This window comes from Erythrolamprus reginae, chromosome 1 (assembly GCF_031021105.1).
Source record: "Erythrolamprus reginae isolate rEryReg1 chromosome 1, rEryReg1.hap1, whole genome shotgun sequence".
NCBI classification, from domain to species: domain Eukaryota; kingdom Metazoa; phylum Chordata; class Lepidosauria; order Squamata; family Dipsadidae; genus Erythrolamprus; species Erythrolamprus reginae.
Genome location: NC_091950.1, coordinates 412,112,093 through 412,127,583, shown reverse-complemented (window position 1 = coordinate 412,127,583; position 15,491 = coordinate 412,112,093). Strand labels below are relative to the sequence as shown.

The 15,491-nt window shown below is 41.2% G+C and overlaps 1 protein-coding gene across 2 annotated transcripts in view; it reads left to right on the top strand.

Annotated features, from left to right (window-relative positions):
* The window catches only part of NLK (nemo like kinase), a 152,082-nt gene extending 138,541 nt beyond the window's left edge, over positions 1-13,541 (top strand). The window contains exons 9-11 of one of the 2 annotated variants that reach the window (XM_070735249.1): positions 2,494-2,692; positions 3,555-3,648; positions 11,630-13,541. In XM_070735249.1, coding sequence (XP_070591350.1) covers positions 2,494-2,692; positions 3,555-3,648; positions 11,630-11,684 — 348 coding nt within the window. In that variant the 3' untranslated portion in view covers positions 11,685-13,541. Of the gene's footprint in view, positions 1-2,493; positions 2,693-3,554; positions 3,655-11,629 lie in introns of both variants that reach the window. The other variant, XM_070735250.1, reaches the window with a different exon arrangement.
* The last annotated feature ends 1,950 nt before the right edge of the window (positions 13,542-15,491 follow it).

Sequence of the window (15,491 nt, the reverse complement as noted above, 5' to 3'; positions counted from 1 at the left end):
GGAGTCGGGAAACAACCTGTTTCCAGCTTCCGGAGATGGTAGGGAAGGCCCTTCTTTTTTGCTTTCCCCAAGCTCCAGAGCCTTTCTACGGGCCTAGGGAGGCCTAAAACAGCTTTCCCCACCTTCACGGAAGCCCTCCGGAGGCCAGAAATGGCCCCTTTCCCAACTTGAAACGGGCCATTTTTGGCATCCAGAGGGCCTCTGGTGGGGGAGGCTGTTTTCGCCCTCCTCAGACTCCTAGAAAGGCTCCGAAGCCTGGGGAGAGCGAAAACAGGCGTGCCATCACGTGCCGGGAGTGGGGGGGGGGTGTCACATGCACATGTGCGAGGGGGCACATGGAATTTATTTATTTATTTATTTATTGTATTTGTATGCCACCACTCTTCGTAGACTCGGGGCGGCTAACAACAGTAACAAAAAACAGCATGTAAATCCAATATTAAAACAACTAAAAACCCTTATTGTAAAACCAAACATCCATACATACAAACATACCATACATGAATTATAAAGGCCTAGGGGGAAAGAATATCTCAGTTCCCCCATGCCTGACGGCAGAGGTGGGTTTTAAGAAGCTTACGAAAGGCAAGGAGGGTGGGGGCAGTTCTAATCTCTGGGGGGAGTTGGTTCCAGAGGGCCGGGGCCACCAAAGAGAAGGCTTTTCCCCTGGGCCCCGCCAAACGACATTGTTTTGTTGACGGGACCCGGAGGAGGCCCACTCTGTGGGACCTAACCGGTCGCTGGGATTCGTGCGGCAGAAGGCGGTCTCGTAGATACCCTGGTCCGGTGCCATGAAGGGCTTTATAGGTGATGACCAACACTTTGAATTGTGACCGGAAACTGATCGGCAACCAATGCAGACTGCGGAGTGTTGGTGTGACATGGGCATTATGATATGGGCATACACCCTTCCCCTGTGCTCCCCCCCCCCTTTTGACATGCGAACCAAAAAATAGTTCGCCGTCACTGTTCCATGGCAAAATATTACATTTTGTTCTGCTCTGAAATACAGCTGCTATTCTTTGATGGGTTTATTCAGGTTTAAATTGGGGGCGAGGGGGAGGAACTCGGATTGAGAAACCCAGTGCACAGACTTCCTAAAATGCATGTCTTCCTTTGAAGCTTTCTCTCTCTCTCCCTCTCTTAAAAAATCACTATAAAAATTCTAGCAGCCTCACCAAACCGCATTTCCATATCAATTGCCCAGCACCTGCAGGTAGAAAAAGAGGCTGCTTGCTTTCTTCTCTCGCTATTCAGTCCCCTTTTTGGTATGGCAACAGGAAAATCCATTTCTACCACACCTGGTTCTCCCTCTGCACCTCAGCTGATCTGGGGATGTTTGAATAGCAGTTGACCACAACTGGCAGCCAAGGGTGGTTTGGAGTGAAGTAAACAAGGACTGTAGTATAGGTAGAGAAGTAGAGCAAGTTCTGACAGATAGCTAAGCCCAACTGTCTTTCCACAGCCTTGTTAAGGAGAGAGGTTGGTGGATGTCTTGCCAGCTCTCTCGTTGACTTTGGTGGAAGGGAAGGGAAGCAACACCCAGAGGCACATACCGTTAAGAAGGGCAGCAGATAAAACATATCAGTGCCTACTTAACATGCCATGCACCCTGTAAATAGGTTTAGTGTTTGCTGGTATGTAAATAAACCAGTGATTTTCAACCTTTTTTGAGCCGCGGCACATTTTTTACATTTTAAAATCCTGGGGCACACCACCAACCAAAATGACACCCTAAGACACTCTCCTCTCTTTTTCCATCCGTCTCCTCCCCACCCTTGTGTCTGTATACACACTCTTGAACCATTTCCAAAAACAGGTGAGGGTTGGGGTTTTTTTCTCTCTTATTCTTTGGGTGCTTTTTATCATATGCTTTAAATTAAGAGTCACTTCTCTCTCTTTTGTTTCTCTCTCTTTCCTCTCATTCTCTGTCTCAATCATTTTCCCATTTCTCTTTTTTTCTTCCCTTTTTGCTCATTTCTCTCTCCCTTCCTCTCCTTTTCTCTCTCTCTCTTTCTTTCTCTCTCTGTTTCTCTATCACTCTTGCTTTCTCTGTTTCTCTCTTTTCTTTCTCTCTCTTGCTTTCTCTCTCTCACTCTCTTTCTCTCTCTTTCTCTCTTGCTTTCTTTCTCTCTCTTTCTCTCTCTCTCTTGCTTTCTTTCTCTCTCTCTCTCTCGCTCTCTCAGCAAAAAGTTGCGAGACTGGAACCTGAGCTTCCTTCTTCGTGGCACACCAGACCATGTTTCACGGCACACTAGTGTGCCACGGCACACTGGTTGAAAAACACCGAAATAAACAAATACACTCTTGCCATGTAAAAAAATAGTTCTGATTTTTTTCAAGTGAACACTGCCTCCTAATGGTTTCACTTATCTAACATGAAAGTTTGAAAAAGTTTATCACGGAGTTGGTTATCTCTCTACATGCATGTATGTATATGATAAATTAAAATCTATATGCAACAATAATTTGCATTTTTTTCCCTGTACTCAGTCCAAAAGAATATCCGCTAAGGATGCCTTAGCTCATCCATATCTTGACGAAGGGCGATTACGATATCACACGTGTATGTGCAAATGTTGTTTTTCCACTTCTACTGGAAGAGTTTACACCAGTGATTTTGAACCCATCACAAATCCTAAATTCGATGATACTTTTGAAAAGAACCTCAGTTCTGTCCGGCAGGTTAAAGGTCAGTATTTAAACTAGGACATAACATCCTTTGCATTATTTAGCAATAATGCACACTTAGAATAAATATTCATTTCTATCATTTATATATTTATATATATTTGTTTGCTTAATAACTTATATCTCATTAAGCCAGGGAAAGAGCAGTACATCAATTCTTCAGTATTTGCATGGAAAGAATATGTTAGATGGGAAATTTGAAATATTTGTGAAATGAAAAGAAATGTCACAATTCTACAATCACAGAAAATAGTTGAAAGTTTATATTTTATATTTTAGGTTAGTCCTTTTTTCTCAGCCCAACCAACCATACCAGGTTGTTGCTGTGGAGAAAATAGGATGTTACCATGAATTATGCAAAATAAAGCAGGTTATAAAACTAATTAATAAATATGCAAAACAAAACTTTTATCTTTCCTTAAGCATAGGACTAATTATATTTGTACTCTTAAGCATAGGACTAATTATATTTGTACCCATATGGTATGAGGGGAAAGAAAGTTAGTTTGTACAATCCTTGTGGAAAATTCCATCTGAATTAGACTTTTTGCATTTTATTACAATAAACTGAGCCAATAAAGGAATTAATATGTGTTTGAATGTGAACAATTGTATTGCACATTTAAAGCAGGTATATTTCCTAAATGCAAAGGTATATATATTGGTATTAATGTATTTACAGCATTTTCTATACTATACTCTACAAAGAATCCTCGGTGACTTACAAACCGCTAAATATAAAATCTATAAAAATGTGTCTTCACCACAAATCCCACGTCTACTAGTAAACGGTACCTTGTTTTGTCCAATTTGCATTGGAAAGCATAAATTTTGATTTCGTTTTTTCTCCTACTTTTTTTCAGAAATAATCCATCAGTTCATTTTGGAACAGCAGAAAGGAAATAGAGTACCTTTGTGCATCAATCCACAATCTGCTGCTTTTAAGAGCTTTATTAGGTAACTGTATGTAATCACTTCTGATATTCATTTATTTTGTTAATGGTGATTTTTTAAAAAATTCTCTTTGAATTAAGGAGCCTTCCAACCAGGGGTGGGCTACTGCCCGGACGGGGGGGAGGAACGCAGTGGGGTAGCAAAAATGGAGCTCCACCCCAGAGCACCCAATTTGCACTGAAAGATGTTGAAAGAAAATGCAGGACATCCTGCATAAGCCATGCCCACAGTGTTGTAGTAAAAAATTTGGTAGCCTTTCACTGCTTTCAATAATAGTATCTGCATGCCTGATTTGTTAAGAATGCTTTAACATTTTGAATGATAGGTTTTTGTGGGATCCTTGAGCTCTCCGAGCTTGGTTTTTTCTTGCAGATATTTCATTTCCCACAGAGAGCACCAAGGACCTCCAGTTCAACCCTGAACTGCGAATGTTCTACTGCTAGTTTTTATGTTAATCAAAAGCAGCCAAAATGCAGCACAAAAAGAAAAAAACAGTAGGTTGCTGCCTTGGAATTTTTCACCTGTCTATAACCTCCTTTGGGTGGATAAAGAACTAAGAATTTCCCATTGGGGCTATTTCATCCCCTGGAACCAGCGATCCCTTAGCTTAGCAGATTCAAGCCATTATCCTGTTTAGTTGTAGAAGGAAGAGCTTTCAAGCTTCTGCATCATTGATGGTGAATGGTGCAATATATATGCTAATTTGATGTAAGCAAAGGAGAAACACTCATTCCCTTAAAGTTTAGAGTCTAAATTTAATCTTAGGCAAAAGTAAACATAAGAAAGTGAGATAACAATGTAGTTTGTTCAATTAAAATGGAGGGAACAATCTACATTCCATGGATAATCTCATGCAATCTTCAGCCCTTTTTCACAATTCTTTTGCAAGAGAGAAAGAAGAAAGAGGGAGCTCCAGTTATTTCAGTCCTATCCAGCAACACTGAGGAATATAATCTTTGACTTATCTATTGCTGTTTTGACAATGATATCTCACTTTTAATTGGATAAAACTCAAGACATCTTATAATAAATTACACATAACAGAAGTGTACTCCAACAGTACTCTATCTCATCAGCACTTGATCCTTTCACAATAGCTGAGGACACTAGGTGTTATCCTAATGATAAAATCTGATAATAATTGTTTTCGAGCTCTAAGTGCAAAGCCTCACAAAACAAGTGGGATAAGAAATATTTAAATAACTGAGAACCAAAGTGGTTCCATTTAGACCTTTAAATTAGAGTTCTCAACTAAGGGGGAAGCAGAAAGAATGTAGGCAGAGACGAGGAAATTTTCCTAAGATAGAATATATGGAAAGAATTAAGATACTGAAGGAAAGAATATAAGATGGATGCTACATAGCCTAACATCCGGAACCGCCTTCTACCGCACGAATCCCAGCGGCTGATAAGGTCCCACAGAGTTGGCCTTCTCCAGGTCCCATCGACCAAACAATGTCGTTTGGCGGGCCCCAGGGGAAGAGCCTTCTCTATGGCGGCCCCAGCCCTCTGGAATCAACTCCCCCCGGAGATTAGAACGGCCCCCACCCTCCTTGTCTTTCGCAAGTTACTCAAGACCCACCTATATCGCCAGGCATGGGGGAATTAAGACATCTCCCCCAGGCTTTCTTATATTTTATGTTTGGTATGTATGTGTTGTATGGTTTTTAAATTGTTGGGGGGTTTTAATATAATTTTATTATTAGATTTGTTCCATTATTATACTGTTTTTTTATTGTTGTGAGCCGCCCCGAGTCTTCGGAGAGGGGCGGCATACAAATCTAATGAATTGAATTGAATTGAATTGAACCTCCAAAGCATTAGGGACGAACTGAGTTTTGATCAGAGACAAGAGGACTGAACTGTGATAAAAAGACCCAGGAGAAGCTAGTCATGATCTTGGCAGCAGGTGGTGAAGCCATGAGTTTAGTGTTTTTAAAAATGTATTTACTATTTACTATTTCTCTAGTTACCTATGTGAATCCAGTGACACTGGGCAACTTACAATTCTAAAAGTATGAAACCATGAAAGCAATTTTTAAAAAATAAACACAATACATACACATAGCATGCGGGATAGTTAAATCAATTAACCAACAGCAGTCTTAACACATTCCAGACCCCAGGCTTAGGTACATAGCGAAGTTTTAAAGCTTTGCAAAAAAAAAAAACTAACAGGGTTGGGGCCATTCTAATCTTGGAGGGGAGAGTATTCTACAAAGCAGGGGCTACAGCAGAGAAGGCTTGTCTTGTAACTTTTGCCAATCAGCCCCCTTTGCCGAATGGGATCAGCAGCATGCCCAATCTGTTGGATCACGGGTGGATTCTAACTTTGCTTGCTGCTGGTTCGCTTCCTCCTATACCACACAGTGCTAAAAAAATCTGATTTTTTTTTAAAAAAAAAACCTTGCCAAAAACAAAATGGCGATGCATGCACAGTTCCGGAAACTCGCCTTCTGTGCATGCGTAGAAGAAAAAAATTAAAAGGTTTTTAAAAAAAATAAAAAATAAAAGATGGCGGTGCCCACGGACCTGCACTGACCAATCCGCTTCGGTAACATCATTGTGATGTCACCAGAGGGTCACTTCCAGTTTGGGTGAACTGGGAGAAACCCACCTCTGTATTGGATGCAATTGGACAGGTAAAAGACATTCCATCAGGTAACTTGGTTCTAAGCCAGTTAGGGTTTTAAAGGTGAAAAACAGGACTTTGAATTTCACCTAGGATTTGATTTTTGATTTGATTTTATTGGATTTGTATGCCGCCCCTCTCCGTAGACTCGGGGCGGCTAACAACAGTAGTAAAACAGCATATGACATTCCAATATTAAAACAGTTAAAAGCCCTTATTGAAAAACCAAACATACATGCAGACATACCATGCATAAAATTGTAAAGGCCTAGGGGGAAAGAGTATCTCAGTTCCCCCATGCCTGGCGGCAGAGGTGGGTTTTAAGAAGCTTACGAAAGGCAAGGAGGGTGGGAGCAATTTTAATCTCTGGGGGGAGTTGGTTCCAGAGGGCCGGGGCCGCCACAGAGAAGGATAGTAGTATCCAGTGCAGCTCACATACTAGCAATGTTACTTGTGCCATATACAGTGGTATCTCGGTACTCGAACGCTTTGGTTCTCGTACATTTTGGATACCGAACAAAATTTTCGGCAAAAATTTGCTTCAGTATCTGAACAAAAATTCGGATACCGAACAGCCACAGAAAATTTTGTGAGATCATCCAAGGGCATGGGGTGAGGTATCATCAATATGCGGATGATACCCAGTTGTACATCTCCACCCCATGTCCAGTCAGCGAAGCAGTGGAAGTGATGTGCCGGTGCCTGGAGGCTGTTGGGGCCTGGATGGGTGTCAACAAACTCAAACTCAATCCAGACAAGACGGAGTGGCTGTGGGTGTTGCCTCCCAAGGACAATTCCATCTGTCCGTCCATTACCCTGGGGGGGGAACTACTGACCCCCTCAGAGAGGGTGCGCAACTTGGGCGTCCTCCTCGACCCACAGCTGACATTGGAACATCATCTTTCGGCTGTGGCGAGGAGGGCGTTTGCCCAGGTTCGCCTGGTGCACCAGTTGCGGCCCTATTTGGACAGGGAGTCATTGCTCACAGTCACTCATGCCCTTATCACCTCGAGGTTCGATTACTGCAACGCTCTCTACATGGGGCTACCTTTGAAAAGTGTTTGGAAACTTCAGATCGTGCAGAACACAGCCGCGAGAGCTATCGTGGGGCTTCCTAGATTTGCCCACGTTTCTACAACACTCCGTGGCTTGCATTGGCTGCCGATCAGTTTCCGGTCACAATTCAAAGTGTTGGTCATGACCTTTAAAGCCCTACATGGCATTGGACCAGAATACCTCCGGAACCGCCTACTACCGCACGAATCCCAGCGACCGATAAGGTCCTACAGAGTTGGCCTTCTCCGGGTCCCGTCGACTAAACAATGTCGTCTGGTGGGCCCCAGGGGAAGAGCCTTCTCTGTGGCGGCCCCGGCCCTCTGGAATCAACTCCCCCCGGAGATTAGAACTGCTCCCACCCTCCTCGTCTTCCGTAAACTACTTAAGACCCATCTATACCGCCAGGCATGGGGGATTTGAGACACCTTTCCCCCAAGCTTATTATAATTTATGTTTGGTATGTATGTGCTGTTTGGTTTTTAATTGATAGGGTTTTTTAGTTTTTTCTTAATATTAGATTTGTGCCTGTACAATATTGTTTTATTGCTTGTTGTGAGCCGCCCCGAGTCTTCGGAGAGGGGCGGCATACAAATCTAATAAATTATTATTATTATTATTATTATTATTATTATTATTATTATTATCCGAAATGCTACAAGATCTGAGGGGACGGGGTGAGACGGAATGGGAGTCGGAATCCGACAGGCCCATCCTGGCCGCCCACTAAACAGCCTCCCAGTCTCTAGTCTAAGCGCTCCAAGCTGTAGGAAGGGTGGGGTTGGCTGCAATACCGGCAGTTTCAGGGGGGGGCTCCTTTCCTCAGTGGTTCGTCTTGTTCCCTTTAAGCAGCTACACCAACTTTCTCCTTCCCGATGGTGGCGGCGGCTTTCCTTCAAGCAGCAGCAGCGCCGGGAACGTCAGCGGCTTCCCTTTCTCATGTGACGTTCCCGGCACTGCTGCTGCTTGAAGGAAAGCCGTCACCGCCGGGAAGGAGAAAGTTGGTGTAGCTGCTTAAAGGGAAGAAGACGAACCACTGAGGAAAGGAGCCCCCCCGAAAATTCCGGTATTGCAGCCGCCCCGCCCCACCCTTCCTACACCCTTCCGCTCCAATTAAACCCATTTCCATTATTTCCTATGGGATAAATTAATTCGGTACTCGACCAAATCGGTTCTCGACCACACTTCTGGAACGAATTGTGGTCGAGAACTGAGGTACCACTGCATTCAGCATCATTTACTGCCTGCACAGCTACATTCTGCACCAATTGAAGTTTCTCAATCCTCTTCAAGGGCAGCCCTGTGTAGAGAGCATTGCAGTAGAGAGCACGTTGCAATAATTTTAGGATGGAAATAGGGAGGAGCCTTACTTTGCCCCATGATTTCTTATTCTCCTTAAACCTCCTGCTTTCATTCCCCTATGGCAGTGATGGTGAACCTTTTCTTCCTCAGGTGCCGAAAGAGCGTGGGTATGCGCTATCGTGTGAGTGCCCACACCCATAATTCAATGCCTGGGGAGGGCGAAAACATTCCGCTGCCCCCCGGAGGCCCTCTGGAGGTTGGAAAAGGCCTTTTTCCCAACTTCTGGTGGGCCCAGTAGGCTCATGTTTCGCCCACACAAGGCTACAAAGGCTTCCCTGGAGGTGGGGGAGGCTTGTGTTTTGCCCTCCCAGACCCTCTGCGCAAGCTAAAAATCAGCTGGCCAGCACACACATGCATGTTGGAGCTGAGCTAGGGCAACGGCTCGCGTGCCAGCAGATATGGCTCTGTGTGCCATCTGTGACACCTGTGCCATAGGTTCGCCATGTATCTTTCTTTCTCAAGCTTCAGATTCTTTTTTTTAAAAAAATATTTTTATTGTTTTCAAAAAAAGACAGACAAAGACATACAACATTAAACATTTAAGGAGCTGCCATTGCTCCGCTTGTCGTAGAAGTCTAACTAATACAGAATATAAAAAATCCTAACTCTTACCAGATCTATGCAGAAATGCCACACGTGTAAATTACATTCTTATTGAATTTAATTCTATATTTTTAATATTAAACTTATTAATTAAATTTCTTTATATTTTAAAATGTTACGTACTTATATAAAAAGAAAAGGAATAAACAAAGTATTAGTAATACAGAAAAAAGAGAAGATAAACACTTCTAAGTTAGTTATAATATAAACTATTTCATTCTGTCTTATAATTCTTCAAATCATTATTTATTCTTATATATTTAGTTATTAATTCTATTTTTAAAATTCCACCAATCATATACTTTGTCCCATATTTTATAAAATTCTGTTTCAGTTTGGTTATTTGGTTGGTTTGGTTTGCCTATTTGCCGATGACTCTAAAGTGTGCAATAGGGTTGATATTCCTGGAGGCGTCTGTAATATGGTAAATGATCTAAGCAATGGAAACTGCAGTTTAATGTTTCCAAATGTAAAATAATGCACGTGGGGAAAAGGAATCCTCAATCTGAGTATTGTATTGGCAGTTCTGTGTTGGCAAATACTTCAAAAGAAAAGGATTTAGGGGTAGTGATTTCTGACAGTCTCAAAATGGGTGAACAGTGCAGTCAGGCGGTAGGGAAAGCAAGTAGGATGCTTGGCTGCATAGCTAGAGGTATAACAAGCAGGAAGAGGGAGATTATGATCCCACTATATAGAATGCTGGTGAGACCACATTTGGAATACTGTGTTCAGTTCTGGAGACCTCACCTACAAAAAGATATTGACAAAATTGAACAGGTCCAAAGACGGGCTACAAGAATGGTGGAAGGTCTTAAGCATAAAACATATCAGGAAAGACTTAATGAACTTTATCTGTATAGTCTGGAGGACAGAAGGAAAAGGGGGGACATGATCGAAACATTTAAATATATTAAAGGGTTAAATAAGGTCCAGGAGGGAAGTGTTTTTAATAGGAAAGTGAACACAAGAACAAGGGGACACAATCTGAAGTTAGTTGGGGGAAAGACCAAAAGCAACATGAGAAAATATTATTTTACTGAAAGAGTAGTAGATCCTTGGAACAAACTTCCAGCAGACGTGGTAGATAAATCCACAGTAACTGAATTTAAACATGCCTGGGATAAACATATATCCATCCTAAGATAAAATACAGAAAATAGTATAAGGGTAGACTAGATGGACCATGAGGTCTTTTTCTGCCGTCAGACTTCTATGTTTCTATGTTATTCAGACGTTTAGTCATCATGTCTAGTTCTGCACATTCTATAATTTTTTTAAATACCTCAGTGTCTTTTGGTATTGTCTTTTCTTTCCATTTCTGTGCGAATACTATTCAGGCCGCAACCAATATATGTATTATTAAGTAATAGATTTCTTTTTTATACTTTATATTTGAAATGCCCAATAAAAACAATTCAGGAGATTTGTTTAATCTTCTCCTTTGTTATTTCGTTTATCCAATTCTCTACTTTGTTCCAAAATATTTTAGTCTCAGGACATGTCCACCATGTATGATAATATGTACCAACTTCTTTTTTACATTTCCAACAGATAGGCGATACAGACGGAAACATTTTAGAAATTCTGTATGGTGGAAGGTGCCATCTATAAAACATCTTAATTTGGTTTTCTTTAAAGGAAATTGATTTTGTTATTTTCCAATTATACATCCATATAACTCCCATACATCCAGAAGGGAGACATGATCGAAACATTTAAATACGTTAAAGGGTTAAGGTTCAGGAGGGAAGTGTTTTTAATAGGAAAGTGAACACAAGAACAAGAGGGCACAATCTGAGGTTAGTTGGGGAAAAGATCAGAAGCAACATAAGAAAATATTATTTGACTGAAAGAGTGGTAGATCCTTGGAACAAACTTCCAGCAGACGTGGTTGGTAAATCCGCAGTTACTGAATTGAAATATGCCTGGGATAAACATAGATCCATCCTAAGATAAAGTACAGGAAATAGTATAAGGGCAGACTAGATGGACCATGAGGTCTTTTTCTGCCTTCAATCTTCTATGTTTCTATATCTTTTCCCAAGTATCTAAATTTATCTCTTTGCCAAAAATTTTACACCAACTGATCGTGTTATCTTTCAATACCCAACCTATCGTTCTATAATTTAATAAATGTTTATACACGTTTCCAATTGTCTTGGCTTTCAAGCTTCAGATTCTAATCCTCCTGGGTTGGAAGGGCTTCCAGTTTTATGATTATTTTTTTAAATTATATTTCTGATTAAATTTGTGTGTTCTTAGCCGTCTCTGTGCCTCACCAACCTCTTGAGAGGGGAGAGGGAAAGTTGATCTTCTCTGTTTATTGCTTTCCAGTTCCACTGTGGCTCAACCGTCTGAGATGCCACCATCTCCGCTGGTCTGGGAATGAAAGTGGAGGATACAGTATACTACTGAAGACATAATGTAGCTTTCCACTGGATTCTGGGATTTGCAATTCTGGACATTTAATCATGCGTGTACTGTAATTTTACTAATGAAGTTTTAAATTAACAACCACTATCCTTGTATGTTATACAAATAAGAGTTAGGAAAAAAAATGTTAACTAGGCTTTTAAATCCTGTCAAAGGTGGGGTTGTGCTTTTAGGAAAATATATATATATATTATCCAGGGTTGCACTTTTCTTTTCTTTTTCTTTTTCTTTTCAAATTTATGAATTGTAGTGCAGCTGTGAATCTTGCTTGGCTCGAAACAAAAGAAAAAAGATTGAACCAATTTTTTTTTCTTGTTTTAAAAGTGAAATTATGTTAAAAGGACAAGTTATTTTGATATTGAGCCATTCCTGAAGAATTGGGACTTTTGCTTGAAAAAACAAAACAGGGAATACAAAACTTAATCATGACCAATCATGAAGCCTCATCAGGGGGCAAGCGCCCAAGGGCAAGTGGGCAGCGTCACCTGGTGGTCATCTCCACCTCCATAGCTTCTCAGTAGCGAAGTGGTGATGCCTGTGTGCTGTTTTCCAGTCTGATTTTGTGAGTAGAGAGAATGAGTTTTGACTAGAAGAGAAAAGTGTCTTTTCCTTTGAACCCTTCCCAAGTTATAAATAAATATATATAAATATATATATTTAATCTATTTTTATTAGAAGCTTTTTCTGCTCTTTTCTTACATGAACCATCCCTTTCCCTTCCCTTCCCTCTGCCCCAGCACGCATTCCATTTGGGGGCTAATATTTCAGAAAAAAAAATATCTTGATGTCCATTGCCATGAAGAGCGAGAGCGAGAGCGCGAGAGAGAAGTGTGCATGAAAAAGTAGTTTACACATTTTTAGATCTGTGAAACTTTGTGATTTTTTTTTAATCCTGCACTGGACAGTTGGATGAAAAAGAAATGAAAAAAAAAATAGTGGGGGAAAGCACATAGGGAATTATGTTAATTGTGTTTGTGTCATTAGGCAAAGCTGTGGAAGTCTTGAAATGTCACAGTAGTAAATAACTTTTATTACTTTTTGGCTAATTCCTTTTTGTGTGTGTTCTGTTCAAACACTGAATTATTCTGTGCATATGTATATATATATATGAACACAAATTGAAGGCCTCTACCTCCTGGAAGTATACAACATGGCTTGTTTACCTCCACCTGATTTTTTTGTTTTTTTTTTAGTCCAGTGTGGAGACTTGAAACTTGAATGTCCCTTCCAACTTTTATATTTAAAAAAAGGCAAGAAAAATTGAAGACTGTTTTTCAACTGTACAAAGAAATAACAGATGGATGGTCTCGAATTTCTGAATGTTGGTCTGGGATATTAAAAAAAAAAAATAAGAGAAACCTTGTTGTTTGTCATGGACAATTAACTGTTAAAGTTATTGTAAGTTATCTGTATTTAGCAGAGTATTTTCAGGAAGGGTGATCTGAGTTGGAAATGGATTCTATTAATTTACATTTTTGGAAGTTTTAACTTCAATGAAGTAGTCATTTTGCTGTGGGGGAAAAAGACACATTTTTGAATTTCTCAAACAAAGATGCTGAAATATCTTTGTTTTTTTGTGTGGCTCCTGAGGATTTAAAGCAAACAAAACCAACTGCAACATTTCAATGAACTTGAATGAGAATCGTCTTTTCTAACTTTAAAAGAGCCCATGAAGACACTGGTATGAAAGGTAAAATCTCAGAGGTTGGTCTGTTAAATGTGGCACACTTGCGGGTCACTTTGTACAATGTAGATTTTGAAGTACAGTGGTGAAAACATTAAATGTGACATTTGAAACAAACAAGCAAACAAACTTCCATGACTATGTTGTTGTTATTGTTGTTGTTTTATCCTTCTACTGATTTGGGGCATGCAACTCATTCATAATGGATTTGGACTCTTCCAAAGATTTCCAAAGATAAACTTGCATTTAAAGAAGGCCATTGAGGGGTCACAGAGCTGGTTGAAAAATTGGAACTTCTGGATCAGTGATGGCGAACCTTTTTTTTCCTCAGGTGCCCAAAGCATGTGTGCATGTGGTATTGTGCATGCACGAGTTCCCACACCCATAATTCAATGACTGGGGAACGGCAAAAATAGCCTCTCCCACCTGGAGGCCCTCTGGAGGCCTGAAATATCCCATTTCCCAATGTTCTGCCGGGCTCTCTGGTAGGAGCCTCCCGAAAATTCAAGGGTACAAATTTCAGACACACACACACACACATTTGAAAATTCAAAACAATGTTCTTTATCACAAAATTCAAAATAAACTAAGCACTCTTTTTGTATTTATTTATTTATTTATTTATTTATTCAATTTTTATGCCGCCCTTCTCCTTAGACTCAGGGCGGCTTACAACATGTTAGCAGTAGCACTTTTTAACAGAGCTAGGCTATTGCCCCCACAATTTGGGTCCTCATTTTACCCACCTCGGAAGGATGGAAGGCTGAGTCAACCTTGAGCCGGTGATGAGATTTGAACTGCTGACCTTGAGATCTACAGTCAGCTTCAGTGGCCTGCAGTACAGCACTCTACCTGCTGCGCCACCCCGGCTCTGTATTGCAAAGAGCACTCGTCCCAAAACAACCGGGTAGTCTGAACAGTTTCCCTTAAGCAGTCATTAAGTACTTAGCTAGCAGCTGTGAAGAAATTTCACACCCCTTCTTCCAAGAAGTGAGACACACACACACACACACACACGTTGCTCTGCTTTGGTTTCAAAGGCGTGAAAAATCAACAAAGTCCAGAAAACAGCAACACACGATTCCTGAAGAACTGCGATCAGATACATTTTCACAACAGCCAAACCCATACGCTGCTATTTATAGCAGCAGCCCTAATTACTGGAGACCCACCCAATCACAGGTGGCCTCATTTTCTCTTGTAATAATCCTTCAGTTGTTGCCTCCTATGCATCACTCTACGCATGCGTGGATGTGTCATTAATTCTTGTTGAGAATCCAAGGATGATACAGATGATTGATCTCCTCCTGGGCTGTCTGCCAAACTCCCCTCTTCCCTGTCACTCATGCTTCCTTGGTCAGAGGAGGCTTCATCGGCAGATTCCATCGGGAGCAAAACACGCCTGCGGCATGTGGATGTCTCCCCCACATCCACCTGCACATTCCTTGGGGCAGGAGCTGGGCCAGAGCTAACCACAACACCCAACCTCCTGGTGGGCCCAGTAGGCCTATTTTTTACCCTCCCCAGGCTGCAGAAGCTTCTCTGGAGCCTGAGGAGGGCAAAAATGCCCTCCCAGAGACTCGGGGCGAAACGAAAATCAGCTGGCCAGCATGCACATGCACATTGGAGCTGAGCTAGGATAACGGCTCATGTGCCAGCAGATGTGGCTCTTCATGCCACCTGTGGAACCTATGCCATAGGTTCGCCATCACTGACTTACATTATGACCGCCACTCCAGGGTTGGCGACAAAATGTAGCTGCAGGACTGAGGCTAAGTGTTGCATTTTCCGAGTCTGCGGAGAGGGGCGGCATACAAATTCAATTAATTAATTAATTAATTAACTGGGATGAGAATTCTAGAGCTTTCTTCACTCATTGGCAGTAGGTTTTCATCTCAAAGGATAAACGTCACACTTTTAAGAAGGATTCAGACGAAGTAGGAAGCACTTATAGAAATAAATATGGACAATGAGGGAACAAGAAGCTAAATTCAAAGAGAAAATAAAGGAACTGGACTATTTAGCCTTGAAGAAAGAGGAGTCTCCTCTTTTGTAAAGAGGCAAAAGGTTAGCCAATAT